The sequence below is a fragment of the Balaenoptera acutorostrata genome, chromosome 8, assembly GCF_949987535.1.
Source record: "Balaenoptera acutorostrata chromosome 8, mBalAcu1.1, whole genome shotgun sequence".
Classification (NCBI taxonomy): Eukaryota; Metazoa; Chordata; class Mammalia; order Artiodactyla; family Balaenopteridae; genus Balaenoptera; species Balaenoptera acutorostrata.
Window position 1 is genome coordinate 87,132,403 of NC_080071.1, and position 15,609 is coordinate 87,148,011.

General features: G+C 39.3%; 1 protein-coding gene across 5 annotated transcripts in view; it reads left to right on the forward strand.

Annotated features, from left to right (window-relative positions):
* DIS3L2 (DIS3 like 3'-5' exoribonuclease 2) overlaps nt 1–15,609 on the forward strand; it is a 386,722-nt gene that overhangs the window by 82,153 nt on the left and 288,960 nt on the right. Inside the window, exon 4 of one of the 5 annotated variants that reach the window (XM_057551239.1) lies at nt 4,878–4,912. The exons of the other annotated variants lie outside the window; for them this stretch is intronic. Within the exon in view, the coding sequence (XP_057407222.1) occupies nt 4,904–4,912 (9 nt within the window). The 5' untranslated portion in view covers nt 4,878–4,903. The remainder of the gene's footprint in view (nt 1–4,877; nt 4,913–15,609) is intronic. 5 annotated transcript variants of the gene reach the window in all.

Consider the following 15,609-nt stretch of genomic DNA (forward strand, 5'->3'; position numbering starts at 1 on the left):
TTTGCCCAGTAGTGGGATTGCTGGGTCATATGGTAATTCTATTTTTAGTTTTTTAAGGAACCTCCATATTGTTCTCCATAGTGGCTGTATCAATTTACATTCCCACCAACAGTGCAAGAGGGTTCCCTTTTCTCCACACCCTCTCCAGCATTTGTTGTTTGTAGATTTTCTGATGATGCCCATTCTAACCGGTGTGAGGTAATACCTCATTGTAGTTTAGATTTGCATTTCTCTAATAATTAGTGATGTTGAGCAGCTTTTCATGTGCCTCTTGGCCATCTGTATGTCTTCTTTGGAGAAATGTCTATTTAGGTCTTCTGCCCATTTTTTGATTGGGTTGTTTGTTTTTTTAATATTGAGCTGCATGATTCCTAGTATTCTTTATATCATATCTTTTATTTTATTTGGCTCAATTTATTGCTACTGAAGAATTTGGTGTCTTCTTCAGTGAGAGGTATTACAGCAGAGTGATTAATAGAGTGGACTTTTAGGCTAGGCTACTTGGGTTTGAAGCTCATCTTTGCCAGTCGTCTGTATAACCTTGGGTGAATTATATACCCTCTCTGTGCTTCAAATACCTCATCTGTAGAATGAGAATAATCATAGTACCAACTTCATAGGTTTGTCATAGGATTAAATGAGAATATATGTAGAAATCTTAGAATAGTGCCTGACGCATGGTAGCAGCTCAAGTTTTTATTATTAATTTTTTCCAGAAATGTGGGAAGTACTACCTTATCTCAGAGCTTTGTTGAGACATAAATTAAATTCTTTTTATCTGATAGGGCTATAGTAATTGAGTAAGACCTATGTGTCAGGAATTTGTAGGGTGCACAGAAATTATTAATGCTCAAGATGGACATAGTTGTTACCCTCATGGAGCTTTTAGTCTGGTAGGGAGTGCAGGTAGGAAGAGACAGATACTACTCACACTTATACAAATTTAAGGATAATTTTGATTAATGCTGCGAAGTTAAGTACAGAGTGTTTTACGAGAGTGAATTATCCTAGTCCAGATCTACCTCTTCACCTCCCCCCCAACTCCCATCCCTAGTTGCTGACAATTATGGATAGTCTCCTTACTTGAGTCCTTGAAAGCACAGCTAAGGGTTGGCTCCAGGTCCTAGGAACATAGGTTGATTTAGGTCATTTCCTCTTTTCCTGAAAGCATCATCTAGCAGTGTTGACCAGGTTTAAGATGACAGGAAGAGTGCATTAGGGTCTGGTCAAACCAAAGGAAGTATTCCTAGAGGTCATTAGAGAGAGTAAATAGGCAGCATTATAGTAAAGATAAGCCAAAGGAACAAAAAAGATGATGGATCCCTTTGACTTAAGGGGTGAGAATGGATAGACTAGAAAGAAATAGAAGAGTGTTTAGCAAGACAGATGGATCTAGAGCTGACCAGAGCAGGTATGAGGTATTGACTGGTTAAAGAGTTAATGGAATGGCTGTGTTAAGTTTTAATTTCTTTTTAGACATTTTAATAGAGATCTTGAAAATATATGGAGGCCTAGATGGTTTCACTTACTGATGAATTCCATTAAACATTTAAAGAAGAAATAGTCCTGATTTTACAAAAATGCTTACAGGAAAAGCAAGAGAAGGATACCTTTTCCAACTCATTCTATGAGGCCAGCATTGCCCTAATACCAAAACCAGGAAAAGACATTTTAAGAAAAGAAAGCTACAGACCAGTACTCCTCACAAACATGGGTGAAAAAGTCCTCAACAAAATATTAACAAATAAAATCCAGCAATGTGGGCTTCCCTGGTGGCGCAGTGGTTGAGAATCTGCCTGCCGATGCAGGGGACACGGGTTCGGGCCCTGGTCTGGGAGGATCCCACATGCCGGGGAGCGGCTGGGCCCGTGAGCCACAGATAGTGAGCCTGCGCGTCTGGAGCCTGTGCTCTGCAACAAGAGAGGCTGCGATAGTGAGAGGCCCACGCATTGCGATGAAGAGTGGCTCCCGCTTGCCGCAACTAGAGAAAGCTCTCGCACAGAAACGAAGACCCAACACAGCCCAAAAAAATAAAAAATAAAAAAAAATAAATTAATTAAATTAAAAAAAATCCAGCAATGTATTAAAAGGATAATACAACATGAGAAAGTGGGGTTTATCTCAGGAGTGCAAGGTTGGTTTAATATCTGAAAAGTAATTTGGTGTAATTCACCATATTAACAGGCTAAAGTTAACCCCATATTTAAATCAAATGCCATCATTTTGATAGATGCAGAAAATACATTTGACAAAAGTCCACAACCATTCATGATAAAAACTCATAGTAGACTAGCAATAGAAGAGGACTTCTTCAGTCTGGTGAAGAATATCTAGGATATACTTATAACTAACATTATTCTTAGTGGTGAAAGAGTGAATGTTTTTTTTTCTACTATTGGGAATGAGGTAAGACTGTCCCTTCTCATTCCTTTTATTCAACATCATACTGGAGATTCTAGTCAGTATGATAAAGCAATAGAAAAAAACATTTAGATCGGAAAGGATGAAGGAAAACCTTCTTTATTCTCAGACTGTATGATTTTCTATGTATAAAAACCTAAGGAATTTACAAGAAAAGCTACTAGAACTAATAAGTGAGCTTAGGAAGGCTGAAGGACAGAAGGCTGATATACAAAAACCCATTGTATTTCTATATAGTAGCAATGAAAAATTGGAAGTTGAAAACTTTCTTAAAGTACCATTTTTAATAGGATGAAAAATATGAAATACTTAGGGTTAAATGTGACCAAAGATGTGTAAGACTATAAAACATTATTGAGAGAAATTAAATAAGTCCTCAGTAAATGGTGAGAAATACTGTGTTCATGAATTAAGACTCAATATTGTTAAGCTGCCAATTCTATTCAAATTGATCTGTAGATTAAGCATAATTCCAAACAAAATCCTAACAGGCTTCTTTGTAGAAATTAACAAACTGATTTTAAGACTTATTTGAAAGGGCAAAGGACCTAGAATAGCCAAAATGAAGAACAACAAAGTTGGGGGACATATACTACCTGATTTCAATACTTATAAGGCTTTGGTAATTGAGACAGTTTGATATTATCAAGATGGACATATAGATCAATGGAACATAATAGAGAATCCAGAAATAGACCCATACATGTATGATTAATACATTTTCTACAAAGGCGCCAAGTTAATTCAATGGGGAAAGAATATCTTTTCAACAGATGTGCTATTAAAATTGTATAGCCATATGAAAAATAATGAACTTCAACCCTTACCTTGTACCATATATAGAAATTAACTTGAAGTGAATCGTGGATCTAAATGTTTATGTAAAAACTGTAATCTTTCTAGAAGAAAATAGAGGAGAAAATTTAGTGACCTTAGATTTGGCAAATATTTTTTAAGTGTAATATAAAAAATATGAAATATAAAAGAAAAAATCAATAAATTTTTAGTTAAAATTATAAACTTTTAGTTTTCAATCGACAGTTATAAAAAATGAAAAAGCAAGCCACAGACTAGGAGAAAATATTTGCAAAACACTTATCTCACCAAAAACTTTTATCTAGAATATAAGAACTCTTATAAGTCAATAATAAACAAACCCAGTTAAAAACTGTATTAAAGATGTGAACAGATACTTTACTGAATAAGATATATGGATGGCAAATAAGCATATGAAAAGATGCTCAACATAATTAGTCATTATGGAATGTAAATTAAAAGCACAAAATACAACTGCAAAATCACTAGAATGGCTAAAGTCGAAATGGCTGACCATAACCAGTGTTGGCAAAAATATTGAACAAGGATCTCTCATATGCTGCTGGTGGGAATATAAAATGGTACAATCACTTTGGGAAACAGTCTGGAAGTTTCTTAAAAAGTTAAGCATACACCTAACATATGAGCCAGCTATTCCATTCCTGGATATTTACTTTAGCGAAATTAAGGCATTTGTTCACATAAAGATTTATATGTGAAAGTTCATAGCAGCTTTTTTGGTAATAGTCCCAAACTGGAAACCACTCAAATGTCCATCATCATGGAAACCAATTTTGGTATATCCGTTCAATGGAATACAATTTAGCTGTTAAAAAAAATTAATGAAGTATTGATACATGTAATAACATGGGTGAATCTCAAAATAATTATGATGGGTGAAAGAAGCTAGACAAAAAAGAATACACTCTGTATGATTCCATTGTATAAAACTGGAAAATGCAAACTAATTTATAATGACAAAAGGCAGATCATTGGTTGCCTGGGGTGGGAGTAGGACAGGGGGATTACCAAGGGGCCCCAAAGAAACTTTTGGGGGTGATGGACATGTTCATTATCTTGATGGGATAGTTTCATAATTGTGTATGTCAAGACCAATCAATTTGTGTACTTTAAATGTATGTAGTTTATTGTATGTCAGTTATACCTCAATAAAGCGGTAAAAAATACTGAAAATGAAGAAACAAACAAAAGAAGATATTTGGACAAATGAGTCTGGAGCTCCAAGAAGAGACTCGGACTAGAGATGTAAATTTGGGAGTTATCAACATAGGTGTTAAAACCACACAGTAGATGAGGTCACCTAGAGAGTGTAGCTAGAGAAGGCAGCTGAATCCTGAGTTCTTGGGCAAGCCAACATTTAGAGGTCAGCAAGAGGATCTCTAGAGGTCAGGTAAGGAGACTGCAGAGAGGCCTGTGCCCCTGATATATTGGGGTATGGACCATGATGGTTAAATTCCACCAGTGCTTGGTTTAGAGAAAAGGCTGATGCATCCTGAGGGTGTAGGGGACAGAGGACCAAGTGAAATGGGTATCAACAAACTCAGGCTCTCATAGTCCATATAACCCGCTTGAATCTAGGGAGGCATTTTTTGATCCACCTTGCTTGATGACTTTTTCAGACCTGTTGCTGGCAAGAGGAAGCTTCATGGAAGAGGTCAGTATACCTTTAGCCCTTAAGCAAGGAGGAGGAGGATGTTCAGTGAAATACGTTCTCAGGATTAAGCATAGGAAGCCCAGACCAGAGAGGCTAGAGTCAGGAACTTTTGGTGAAATCCTTTTAGCTGTAATTTGTAATGTTCCACCTATATTATTTCTGCATTCCCCCAAGTGTAAAAACAACTTTGCAGTTAGCAGTACACTTCTTTTTTTTTTTAAGATTTTTTTGATGTGGAGCAATTTTTAAAAAATTTTTTTATACACTTATTTATTTTATTTATTTTATTTTTGGCTGTGTTGGGTCTTCGTTGCTGTGCGTGGGCTTTCTCTAGTTGCGGTGAGCGGGGGCCACTCTTCGTTGCGGTGCACAGGCTTCTCATCGCGGTGGCTTCTCCCGTTGTGGAGCACGGGCTCTAGGCGTGTGAGCTCAGTAGTTGTGGCTCACGGACTCAAGAGCACAGGCTCAGTAGCTGTGGCGCATGGGCTTAGTTGCTCCGCGGCATGTGGGATCTTCCCGGACCAGGGCTCGAACCCGTGTCCCCTGCATTGGCAGGCGGATTCTCCACCGCTGCGCCACCAGGGAAGCCCTGATGTGGACCAATTTTAAAGTCTGTATTGAATTTGTTACAATATTGCTTGTGTTTTATGTTTTGGTTTTTTGGCCACGGGGCATGTGGGATCTTAGCTCCCCAACCAGAGATCGAACCTGCACCCCCTGCATTGGAAGGCAAAGTTTTAACTAGTGGGCTGCCAGGGAAGTCCCGAGCAGTACACTTCTTAAAATGCAAAGAGTCCCTGTTTTTCCTCTGTGTTGTCCAATCTGAATCTCTTTAATAGCCAGTCTTGTGGAGAGAAATATTGCAGAGGCTAGAGTGGACCATGGCATCTTTCAAGTCAAAAGAAAAGTAGGCTAAGTCCCTAAGTCTTGGGTGCTGGGTATTGGCTGGGACCTCAGAAATGGTGCTAGAGCTTAATTGTAGAAAAGCCTCTGATGGTTTTCTTACCAATGCTTAAGACTCCTGAATCAGCACAGAAAAAGGAACTTTGGAGCCCACTTGGCGTTGGAGGCTGCCATCAGAGCTACTGGCAGGTGGGCCAGGCACCTCATCAAGAATCATAGCGGTCACTGTCCTGTACGGGAATGGGCAGCGCTGGGGTTTCTAGGCAGATGGGTAGAGGGAAATAGAGGGACTCAGAAGGCCGGTATTAGTATTAGTATGGAGGAGTCTGGAGAGGAGGTGATATTCATGAAGGAGGTGTGCAGAACAAAGCTGAGAGTAGCTGTTTTTTGTCAGAGAAAGATGGATGTGAGGATACCTCATTAGAATTGAGGCCAGTCCTATAGGCCAGTGCTTGTCTCTAACTTGCAAATGATTCACCTGGGGATTTTGTTAAAATGCAAATTCTAATTCAGTAGATCTGAGGTGATGCCCCAAATCGTGCATTTCTATCTAACAAGTCCCCAGTCAACATTGGTGCTACGGGTTCTGGAACCATACTTTGAATAACAAGGCTATAATATGTGAGTCAGGAGAAAAGAAGAAAGAAGCAGCTAGGGAACTTGGGGATGAACTCTCTGGGCCCAGGATCTGAGACTTGGTTGGCAGGAAGATAGTTGAGGAAGAAATGTGAACCTTAACACTTGTGGCTGGGCCATGATGTCCCCCTGAGAGACTGGATCCTGAACCTCTTTTTATTAATGACATCCTTTTGAGCAAGGATTGGAATGGATATAGAGAAAGGCCTAGACTGGCAAGGAGAACCCTACCCTTTGAGTTGCTGGTAGAAGTAGAGTCGGGGTGATGACAGAGGGGCTGCCTTGGTGTGTGTATAGGCCCTCTTCGGCTTTCAGAAGATTTGAAATGTAGAGAGTGGCTCAGGGTTCCTTACTTGTTCCGTTTCTGTGGAGTTCCTAAAGGTCTTCACAGTGGCTGCCTGATAACTGCTTTTTATATTAAAGTCAGCCCATTAAGTATGTCTCTTAGGCCTCATTGGAATAAGTATTTCACAGCTTCCCATTCTGAAGATGGGAGCTCTGTTGGCTATAGCCCACCTGTGACAGTTGTTGGTGACAGGGTCAAACTAGAGAGAAGAGAATATTCAGACTGTCATCAAGAATCCCTGACATGTAGAATATAAACATCTCAAAGCATACTGGCCAATTGTATTACAGGTTTGTTAGTACAAAAGCATATTGTTATCAAAGGAATCTGTAGTCAATGGTGTGAGCAAATGCGAATTAATTGGATTATTCATCTTCGCTTCTCTATTCTTGTTGTGCTCACCCCTCTTGGGTTTGTAAACAACAGTTCTTTTAGCTGTAGTAGTAAATAGTCAATTTATTTCACAGCATGTTTTTTGGCAAAATAGATAGCTGTAGAAGTATCAAGCTGTGAGGCAATAATAAAAAATAATTTGCTCTTATATAACAATTTTATTTTCAGAATTCCTCCATGCTTTTAGTATTTATATGTAATTTTTATTACAGACATTTAATGAAGGCTTCTTGAGGCAAATGATAGTTTCTTTACGTTGTCAATTCGGAAATTAAGTGACTTGTTTGAGAACTTGGAGTTTTGGGAAACAGGGAGTAGAATCCATATGTCTTGACTTAGTTTAATGTTCTTTCCTTTCCTTATGTTTGTTTTTTTTGCTCTTTTTTTTTTTTTTGTGAGAGTGTGTGTATGTATTTTTATAGCCTGAGGGTTTGTGGCTTTCCTCAGGTTTTCAGAGTGGATGGATGTGTCACCAAATGGTTAGAAGCCATTGGTCTTGATGATTCTGCCTGGAACAGTTCAGGGTACCTGGTGGCTTCTCATCCTCCACCCCTCCTGCCCTGTGCTAGATGCTGGAGGTACAAACTCAAATAGGTCACATGCTTTGCTTTTAAGGTGTTTGTAGGCTGGTTGGAAGAGGGATGGGAGCAGTTGTAGTATGGTTTGCACGATAGAGAAATACATGTTGTTATGCGAGCACTAAACTGAGAGAATTTGGGAAGGTTTCATAGGAGTTCCATTTGAACTATGGTTTGGAAGATGGGAATGGAGAAGGAGAGAGGTTTGGTTTTCTTTTAGGATGAGAGTGATTTGTTTAGGGCTGAGAATTATTTGGCAGGAGAGGGTTGTGAAAATTTCCACTTTCAGGGAAGAACATATGAAGTAAGGCTCTGTCTTTCTGCCATGCAGTTGGCTGAGTGCTGCAGCCCCTCAACCAACTCTCTTAGACACGGGCAAAAGCAGGGAATTCCTAATTGTTACCAAGATCCCCCCCTCTAGGAAGACTAACATCCTTGACCCCCTTTTACTGAAGCTCACAGTATCCTGCTCTTTGCTCTATAAACTCGTCTTAATTGTCATGTATTTGATCTTAGCCCCACCTCTTCCATTTTCTTTTCTTTTTCCCACCAAGCTCATCTTCCATAATCATCAACAACCTTGTCCTTTATCTTTTTTTAAACTATAATAAATTCATCCTATTATTTTTCTTTTTTTAAAAATCAAATACTGTAGTACATTACAATTAAGTGGATGTAGCCTCTGTGGATGCTGCTGCTGATTGCTAACTTTTTAGTGCTCACTGTGTACCAGGGACTGTATTTAGTGCCTCACACCATTCTTTAGTCTGCTTTTATCTCTATCCCAATTTCGTGAATGGGAAACCTGAGGTTTAGCTTAAACATCTTACTTATTTAGGGAACATATAAACATAACTAGGGAGTGACAGTGTTGGGATTCAGATTCACATCTCCTCATGTCATGACCTCATTGCTATTTGTTATTCCAGAGATGCAAAGGAGAGAGTTATTTGATCTGTAGATAGATATTGTCAGGTATCATAAAAATCAACATAAATCCGGAAAATAATAATACATGATTTAGCATTAGGCAGTATCCTGAGTTGCCATCATGGGTAAAGAAGATGACTTTATCAATTGAAACGACCAAAGGCCCAGTATTATTCTTTTTTTTTTTTTTTTAAGCAGCACATAGTATCTTTTTATTATGAGTTTTACTGGTCTTGATCTAGTATTTCAGTTAATTTTTTTTTAATTTTTAAAAATTTTAAAAAATCTTTTACTTAGTAGCTTTTTATGGTTTATTATATATATATATATTTAATTTAAAAAAAATTTAAAAATCTTTTACTTAGTAGCTCCCAGTATTATTCTTAGAAGACAAACAATTTAGAAACAATTAATTAGAATTCGAGTGAACTGGGTGGTTGTATCCTAAGGCTAGAGAGATATGAAAGCTACCAAGGGCATTAGGGAGGCAAGTATTGGGAATGTGTCTTACCAGACATCTGCCCTACATAACAGATCGAAACCGAGAGAGCTAACCCAATTATAAAGTCAAACCATGAGCTACAGCCCGCTGGACAAGGCATAGAATCAAAGAGGTTATAGACTCAGATACCATTCTGGCTTGTTGGCAGCAGATCTCAAGTTCATGGGGCATGTGACACAGGTATTCAGAAGGCAGGTAGGCATTTGTCATATAGAGGGTGCCTCCTTCTGGGACTTTGGGACAGGGTTCTAATTCCAGAGATGTGGGACCATCTTATTACAAACAGACTGTTGGAGGCAGCCACTAGGCTGGGAGTCAAGGATAAGATTTAATCCCTGAGCTAGGAGAATTGGCTAGAGCGGTACTGGGAGCAAGAACCAAAGCGGAAGACCAACCTTGAAAGGCAGAACTCTGGGCCTTTTTTGGCTGTACCAAAGGAGATTTGGGAACCCAGAATTCAGCTCTGGTATCTTGGATCTGGGGGTTGGGTTAAAGCTCAGCCCTCCTATAGGAGGAGCCAAAGCTGTTTAAATATTAACTTCTTTGCTTGATTGGGAACTAGGGTGAGCAGCTTAGTTGATGCAGCCATAGTGAGTGGCCCAGAGAAAATCAGAGTAAAGGAGGCTGATAAGAGCGTATTAAAATTAAAATCAGGTGAAACTGTGAAACAGAAGCTGACTAGCTGAAGAGTCAGGAGTGGATTTCAAGTGAAATTTCTTCTCATTGGAACTTAGCTTCTATATTCTTCTGTCTGAATATTTAAAATATAGTAAGACAGACTGGAGTAGATTTGATATATTGATACCCAATGGAAAATTATAATTTTATTCATTTATCACCCAGGTATTTGTTGAATACCTGCATTGTACTTGGAAATAAATCAACCAAGCACTTTGTTAGCTAAGTCTAAATTTCTCTTGGGACAGGATTATTTTACTTAATTTACAACAGAGTAAAGTCTATACATGAATTAAGAAGGATGGAAAAGCAAGGGCAATTATTCTGTGTTTTCTAACATGTCTATTGTACAGTTCCTAAGAAAACTTATTTTTATGCAGAATGCTAATACTTCAGCAAGGGAATAATAGAAGTATGGATGGATATTTTGGAAGAGGTTGGCACAGAAAGGACTTGAGTTTAAAAGAATAAAGGAAGTGCTGATAGGAGTAACTACTCTTGTTCTAAATTAAACAAACAAAAATCAAAGTGCACATTTAATCCCTAACTTTCAATGGCTGTTCCAAACCTTCTTATGGTCACATGAAATTGGTCTAGTACAGTAAATTGTTTCCTTTGACAACTAACTTTTCCTTCAAATGATTGTTTTAAAGTTTTGTCTTCCAAGTTCTTCTTTAAATATGCACCCATCATACTAGATTATATTTAATCCAATCTCTTATATAACCACTATCATTTTGGATTGCTCTCAATTCCAGTGGAATTCGGATTTCTTAGAACTGTTTGGTTTCTTGGCCTGCATGGCAGGCCCAAAAAAGACTTGGAAGGTACTTAATCTTGGAGGGCAAGGTCTTTGGAGCCTCCACCCATAACAGTATGGTAGGTAAGGTATATCTACTACCATGATCAGATTTTCCCAAAATTGTTATATACACAAACCTATTTTTAACAATCATCTTTTCTTCTTCTTTATTGCCAGCTCTAGGATCAAATACTTCAGGTTCTTGCCTGCTTTAAACATGCCTTCAGATCTCTGTAATTCAAATTGAAATGTCTGAAATAAGGAATGTATCATTTAAGGATAGAGTAGCTTATTTGTGCTGGGAAACTCCCAATTAATATTTCAGGATTATTTGCTAGAAAACTAATTCATTCCTCCTTAACTCCATGGAGATGGTTTGGTGAAATTCACATTCATTGTAAGGAATGAGTTAATATAGGTAAAGTACTTAAAGCAATACTGACATATTATAAATGCTCTAGAAATGTCAGATATTACCATTATTCTTCTTTGAAATGAGGACTGAGAGTTACAGTTAGGCCAAGATCATAATAATGACTCAAGTTTACTATTCCCAGCTCTTGAATTTACCACTGATAACATTTGCTCATAGTAGACATAAAATGTTCATATAAAATGTTGACATAAAATGTTGATGTCTCAGTATGCATTCCTTTGAGGAAATTGCTGGACAATTGTATGGTGGGCAAGATTATACTGTGGAATGATGTGGTTTATTTCTTACTCATGCCCTTTGCCCATCAAGCTCATCTAGGGTTTTGTTTTACATGATCATCACTCCAGAGCCCAGGCTGAATGGAACAGCTGCCATCAGGAGTACTCCCCTTTTCTGTGGCAGAAGGAAACAGAGCCCTGGAGGGGCCACATTTAAAATGCCTTTGTCCCAAAGCGACTTCATCAGTTCTGTTCACAACTCATTGGCCAGAACGAGTCACCTGGCTCTACTCAACCACAAGAGGGCCAAGAAGTATACAGTTCTACAAAGTGTCTGCAAGTAGGGATAGCAGGAAATATCTGGTGAACTGCACTGATGACTATCACACTGGATTAATTAGATTCATTGTATTTGCATTCCTGACCAGCCATCTGAAAAGTGTATGCCACTGGTCAGTAGGGAGATCAGGCAAAAATTTCTATATCATTTACTATAAATACATTACCACTAATGAAAAAAGAATTCAGAAATACCTGAAAATGATCTAGATGGTCTTTAAGATCACCCTTAGTTATGTAAGTCTTGCTTTAAAGTACAGTGTGTAATACAAAGTAAATTTGTTGATCTTCAAATTAAGCTAATGGTGTAATTTTTGTAAGTGAAAGGCAAGGAAGTTTTAAGGAAGTGTACTGGCATTTATTTGGTAATATTTATAAACCTTAAAGAGTTTGTCATTAGCAGTAGTATTTTGATATTGTTGCTTGCTACTGCTATTGTTAAAATTTTCATTTTTTATTAAAAATATTTCAATAGATATATATTATCCTATGTTTTATAGAAACTAGTCATGATTTAGGGCATATACATAATTGTCTTATGAATTTAGGCAACTAGGGAGAGGAATATGGTAGATTTGGAAAACTATAGGTATTTTAGTATTTTGGAGCTTGAAATGCAAGATAGGGATATAAAATGGCAGAGATGAGGCCGGGCTGGTAAATGGCAGGTTGGAAGATTCACATCGTGAAATGTCTACATACTGTGTGAAGGAGTTCTGCCGTTATCATGTAGGTATGGGGGAGCCTTTGAAGAATTTTGAGGAGGGGTGATGTAGTCAGATTTGCATAGTAGAATATCATTTTGGTGGAAGGGTAGAGGATTTAAAGGAAAGGGGTAGGGACTTCCCTGGTGGCTCAGTGGTTAAGAATCTGCCTGCCAACGCAGGGACACAGGTTGGAGCCCTGGTCCGGGAAGATCCCACATGCCGTGGAGCAACTGAACCCGTGCGCCACAACTACTGAGCCTGCACTCTAGAGCCCGTGAGCCACAACTACTGAGCCTGAGCACCACAGCTACTGAAGCCTGTGTGTCTGGAGCCCATGCTCCGCAACAAGAGAAGCCACCACCACAAGAAGCCCGCGCACTGCAACGAAGAGTAGCCCCCGCTCGTCGCAACTAGAGAAAGCCCGCGCAACAACGAAAACCCAATGCAGCCAAAAATAAATAAATAAATAAACAAATTTAAAAAAATAAAATAAAGGAAAGGGGTAAAATTGGTGGGAGATTGATAAGAAAGTTACTTAAGAGAGTCTCAGTGAGTGATGATAAGAGTCACAGTGGCCATGTTGATTGTAAGGAGATGAATTTAAGACTATATAATAAGATCGAACATGGTGATTGGATGCAGTAGGCAAGGGAGAAGGAAGAAGCCAGGATGACTCCTGCATTTCGGGCTCAGGTAATTGAGGGGATGATGGCACCATTTGCTAAGTTAGGAAGGGGAGCAGGGACATATGATGGGTTTGTTTGGACACATTGAGTTTGTGAGGCTTGGAGACATATAGGTATATAGAGCTTGGAGGCAGCTGGATATTAGGATTTGGAGTTCAGGAGTGAGATCTTGGCTAGAGGTAGAGATTTTGGTAACCTCAGTGGCACTTGAATAAACTGTCTGGGGATGATTTATGGAGAGATAAGGCCACTGAGGATGAAGTCTGAGGGACACCAACACTTAATGGGCATGGAGAGGAAGAGGATCCAGTAAAGGAGACTGAGAAGTGGTGGCCAGAGAGGAAGGAGGAAAACCAGGAGAGAATGTTAGTCTGGGAACCAAGACAAAGGAGCATTTGAATGAGGAGGTAGTCAACAGTGCCATGTTGTTGATAGACCCAGTGAGGAATTTTAATGAGAAGTTAGATTTGGCTAACATGGAGCCATCTGTGACACTGATCAGAGCAGTTTTAGTAGGAAAGAAAAAGAAAGGCAGAAACCAAATCCCAGTGAGTGAAGGGGGGCATGAAGGAGGCCATGAAAGGGTAGTGATAAGACACAAAGATGATGGTGATGGTTGTTTTGGTATGAGAAAAACTTGACTTAAATGTAGTATCTTTTTTTAAAAAAAAAGAATCAAATTTATTTATTTATTTATTTTTGGTTGTGTTGGGTCTTCTTTGCTGCATGCGGGCATTCTCTAGTTGCAGCGAGCGGGGGCTACTCTTCGTTGCGGTGCGTGGGCTTCTCATTGAGGTGGCTTCTCTTGTTGCGGAGCATGGGCTCTAGGCACGCTGGCTTCAGTAGTTGTGGCACGTGGACTCAGTAGTTTTGGCTCGCAGGCTCTAGAGCGCAGGCTCGGTAGTTGTGGCACACAGGCTTAGTTGCTCCATGGCATGTGAGATATTCCCAGACCAGGACTCAAACCCATGTCCCCTGCATTGGCAGGTGGATTCTTAACCACTGTGCCACCAGGGAAGTCCCTAAATGTAGTATCTTAAGTCAGATTTCCTAGAGGCAGAGCTTGAGATGGAGAGTCTTGCCCATCTCAAAAAGTAGTCTATTTTTATGAAAGATTTCTGAAATACACCAAGTTACTTAAAATTTAATTAGTAAAATCATGACATAGATTAAAAGTTCAAATTTGAGAACAACGTACAGAGAACTGGATTTAACGCTAAAAAAAGTTGGGCCTGGCTGGTAAGAGAATGAATCGATAATGCAGAGCACAGAACCAAGGGTAGAACAGGGACTTGCTCTAGAGAAAGCCAGATCAGGTTTTAGAAGCAAATGCACTGGGGACAATTGGCCAGGAGAAGAGAGATGTCCCCATGGCAGTTTTTGGGAACATAGGCACCTTCCAGGGCAGCAGTTGGCAAACTTCCTGTAAAAGACAAGATAGTAAATGTTTGAGGCGTTGTGGGCCACATGGTTCTGTCACGACTTCTCAACTCTGCCAGTGCAGTGCAAAAGCAGCTCTGTTCCAGAAAAACTTCATTTTCAGAAGCAGCTGGATTTGGCCTGTGGGTGGTAGTTTGCCGACCCCTCTTCTAGAGGCATGATTAGACCTCATGATGGACTTTGCTCCTGCCCAACCAACCAAGCAACTGTAGAAGCCTTGACACAGACCCCTGCTTCTCCTCCTTAAACAGCAGGACAACTATGCTGGGAAAAGTTTTCCTGTTTTGACTCCATCTCAGTATTTCAGGCTTTTAGTTCTTGAGTCTTTTGATGTTGAATCAGACAATGTTAGAGTCTCTATCTTTGTGGGTTCTTGAAAATTAGTTTGCATGGATTCTGTGTTTTGTTTTCCTTTAGAGTCTTCTCTTTAATAATATGTGTGAACGTTAAGCTTGCAGCCTATTAAGAATTCTGTATGTATTTACCATGGTTTTAGATCATTTTTGATCAGGTTAGAAATAGATCTTGCAGATTAAGTACTAAGTAATATTTTTTGGAAGCAGGGGAAATTGAATGGGAAGCACACTGCCACCTTAACTTTGTTTCCTTACTACTGCTTATTCTAGCTTCATTCAGTTTCTCATCCAGTGTCCCTGGGCTCTGCCCTTATGCTTCAGGCCTTTTTGCCATTTACTTGAGCAGTAGGTAGTATGTATCAGTGCTTGAAGTGACCAGAGAGAAGACAAGTAGTTTTCCACTAAGTCCTTTTTAAGTGCCAAACCAGGCCCATTTGTGTCGCTGTAAAAATTGTCATTGGTACAGGATGTAGTAGAGGAGGACAGTAGTAGGTCAGGTAAAAGTCAGTGTTTGAGGCAAGTGACAAAGATCAGTTGAAAGGGATGAGTATAAGGCTCCAAATGAGAAGTGTGTTCATGGTCGGGAACCAAGGAGATTTCTAGCAGGTTGGGACATAGAACGAATGATGGAGATAAATGGTTTAGAATATAGACTGTCAGCAGGCTCAGGGGAGAGCTAGTCCACTCATGCAACTCCTCTGTCAAACCTTCGTTGAGTGCTTACTATGAGTCAGGCATCATGCCGTA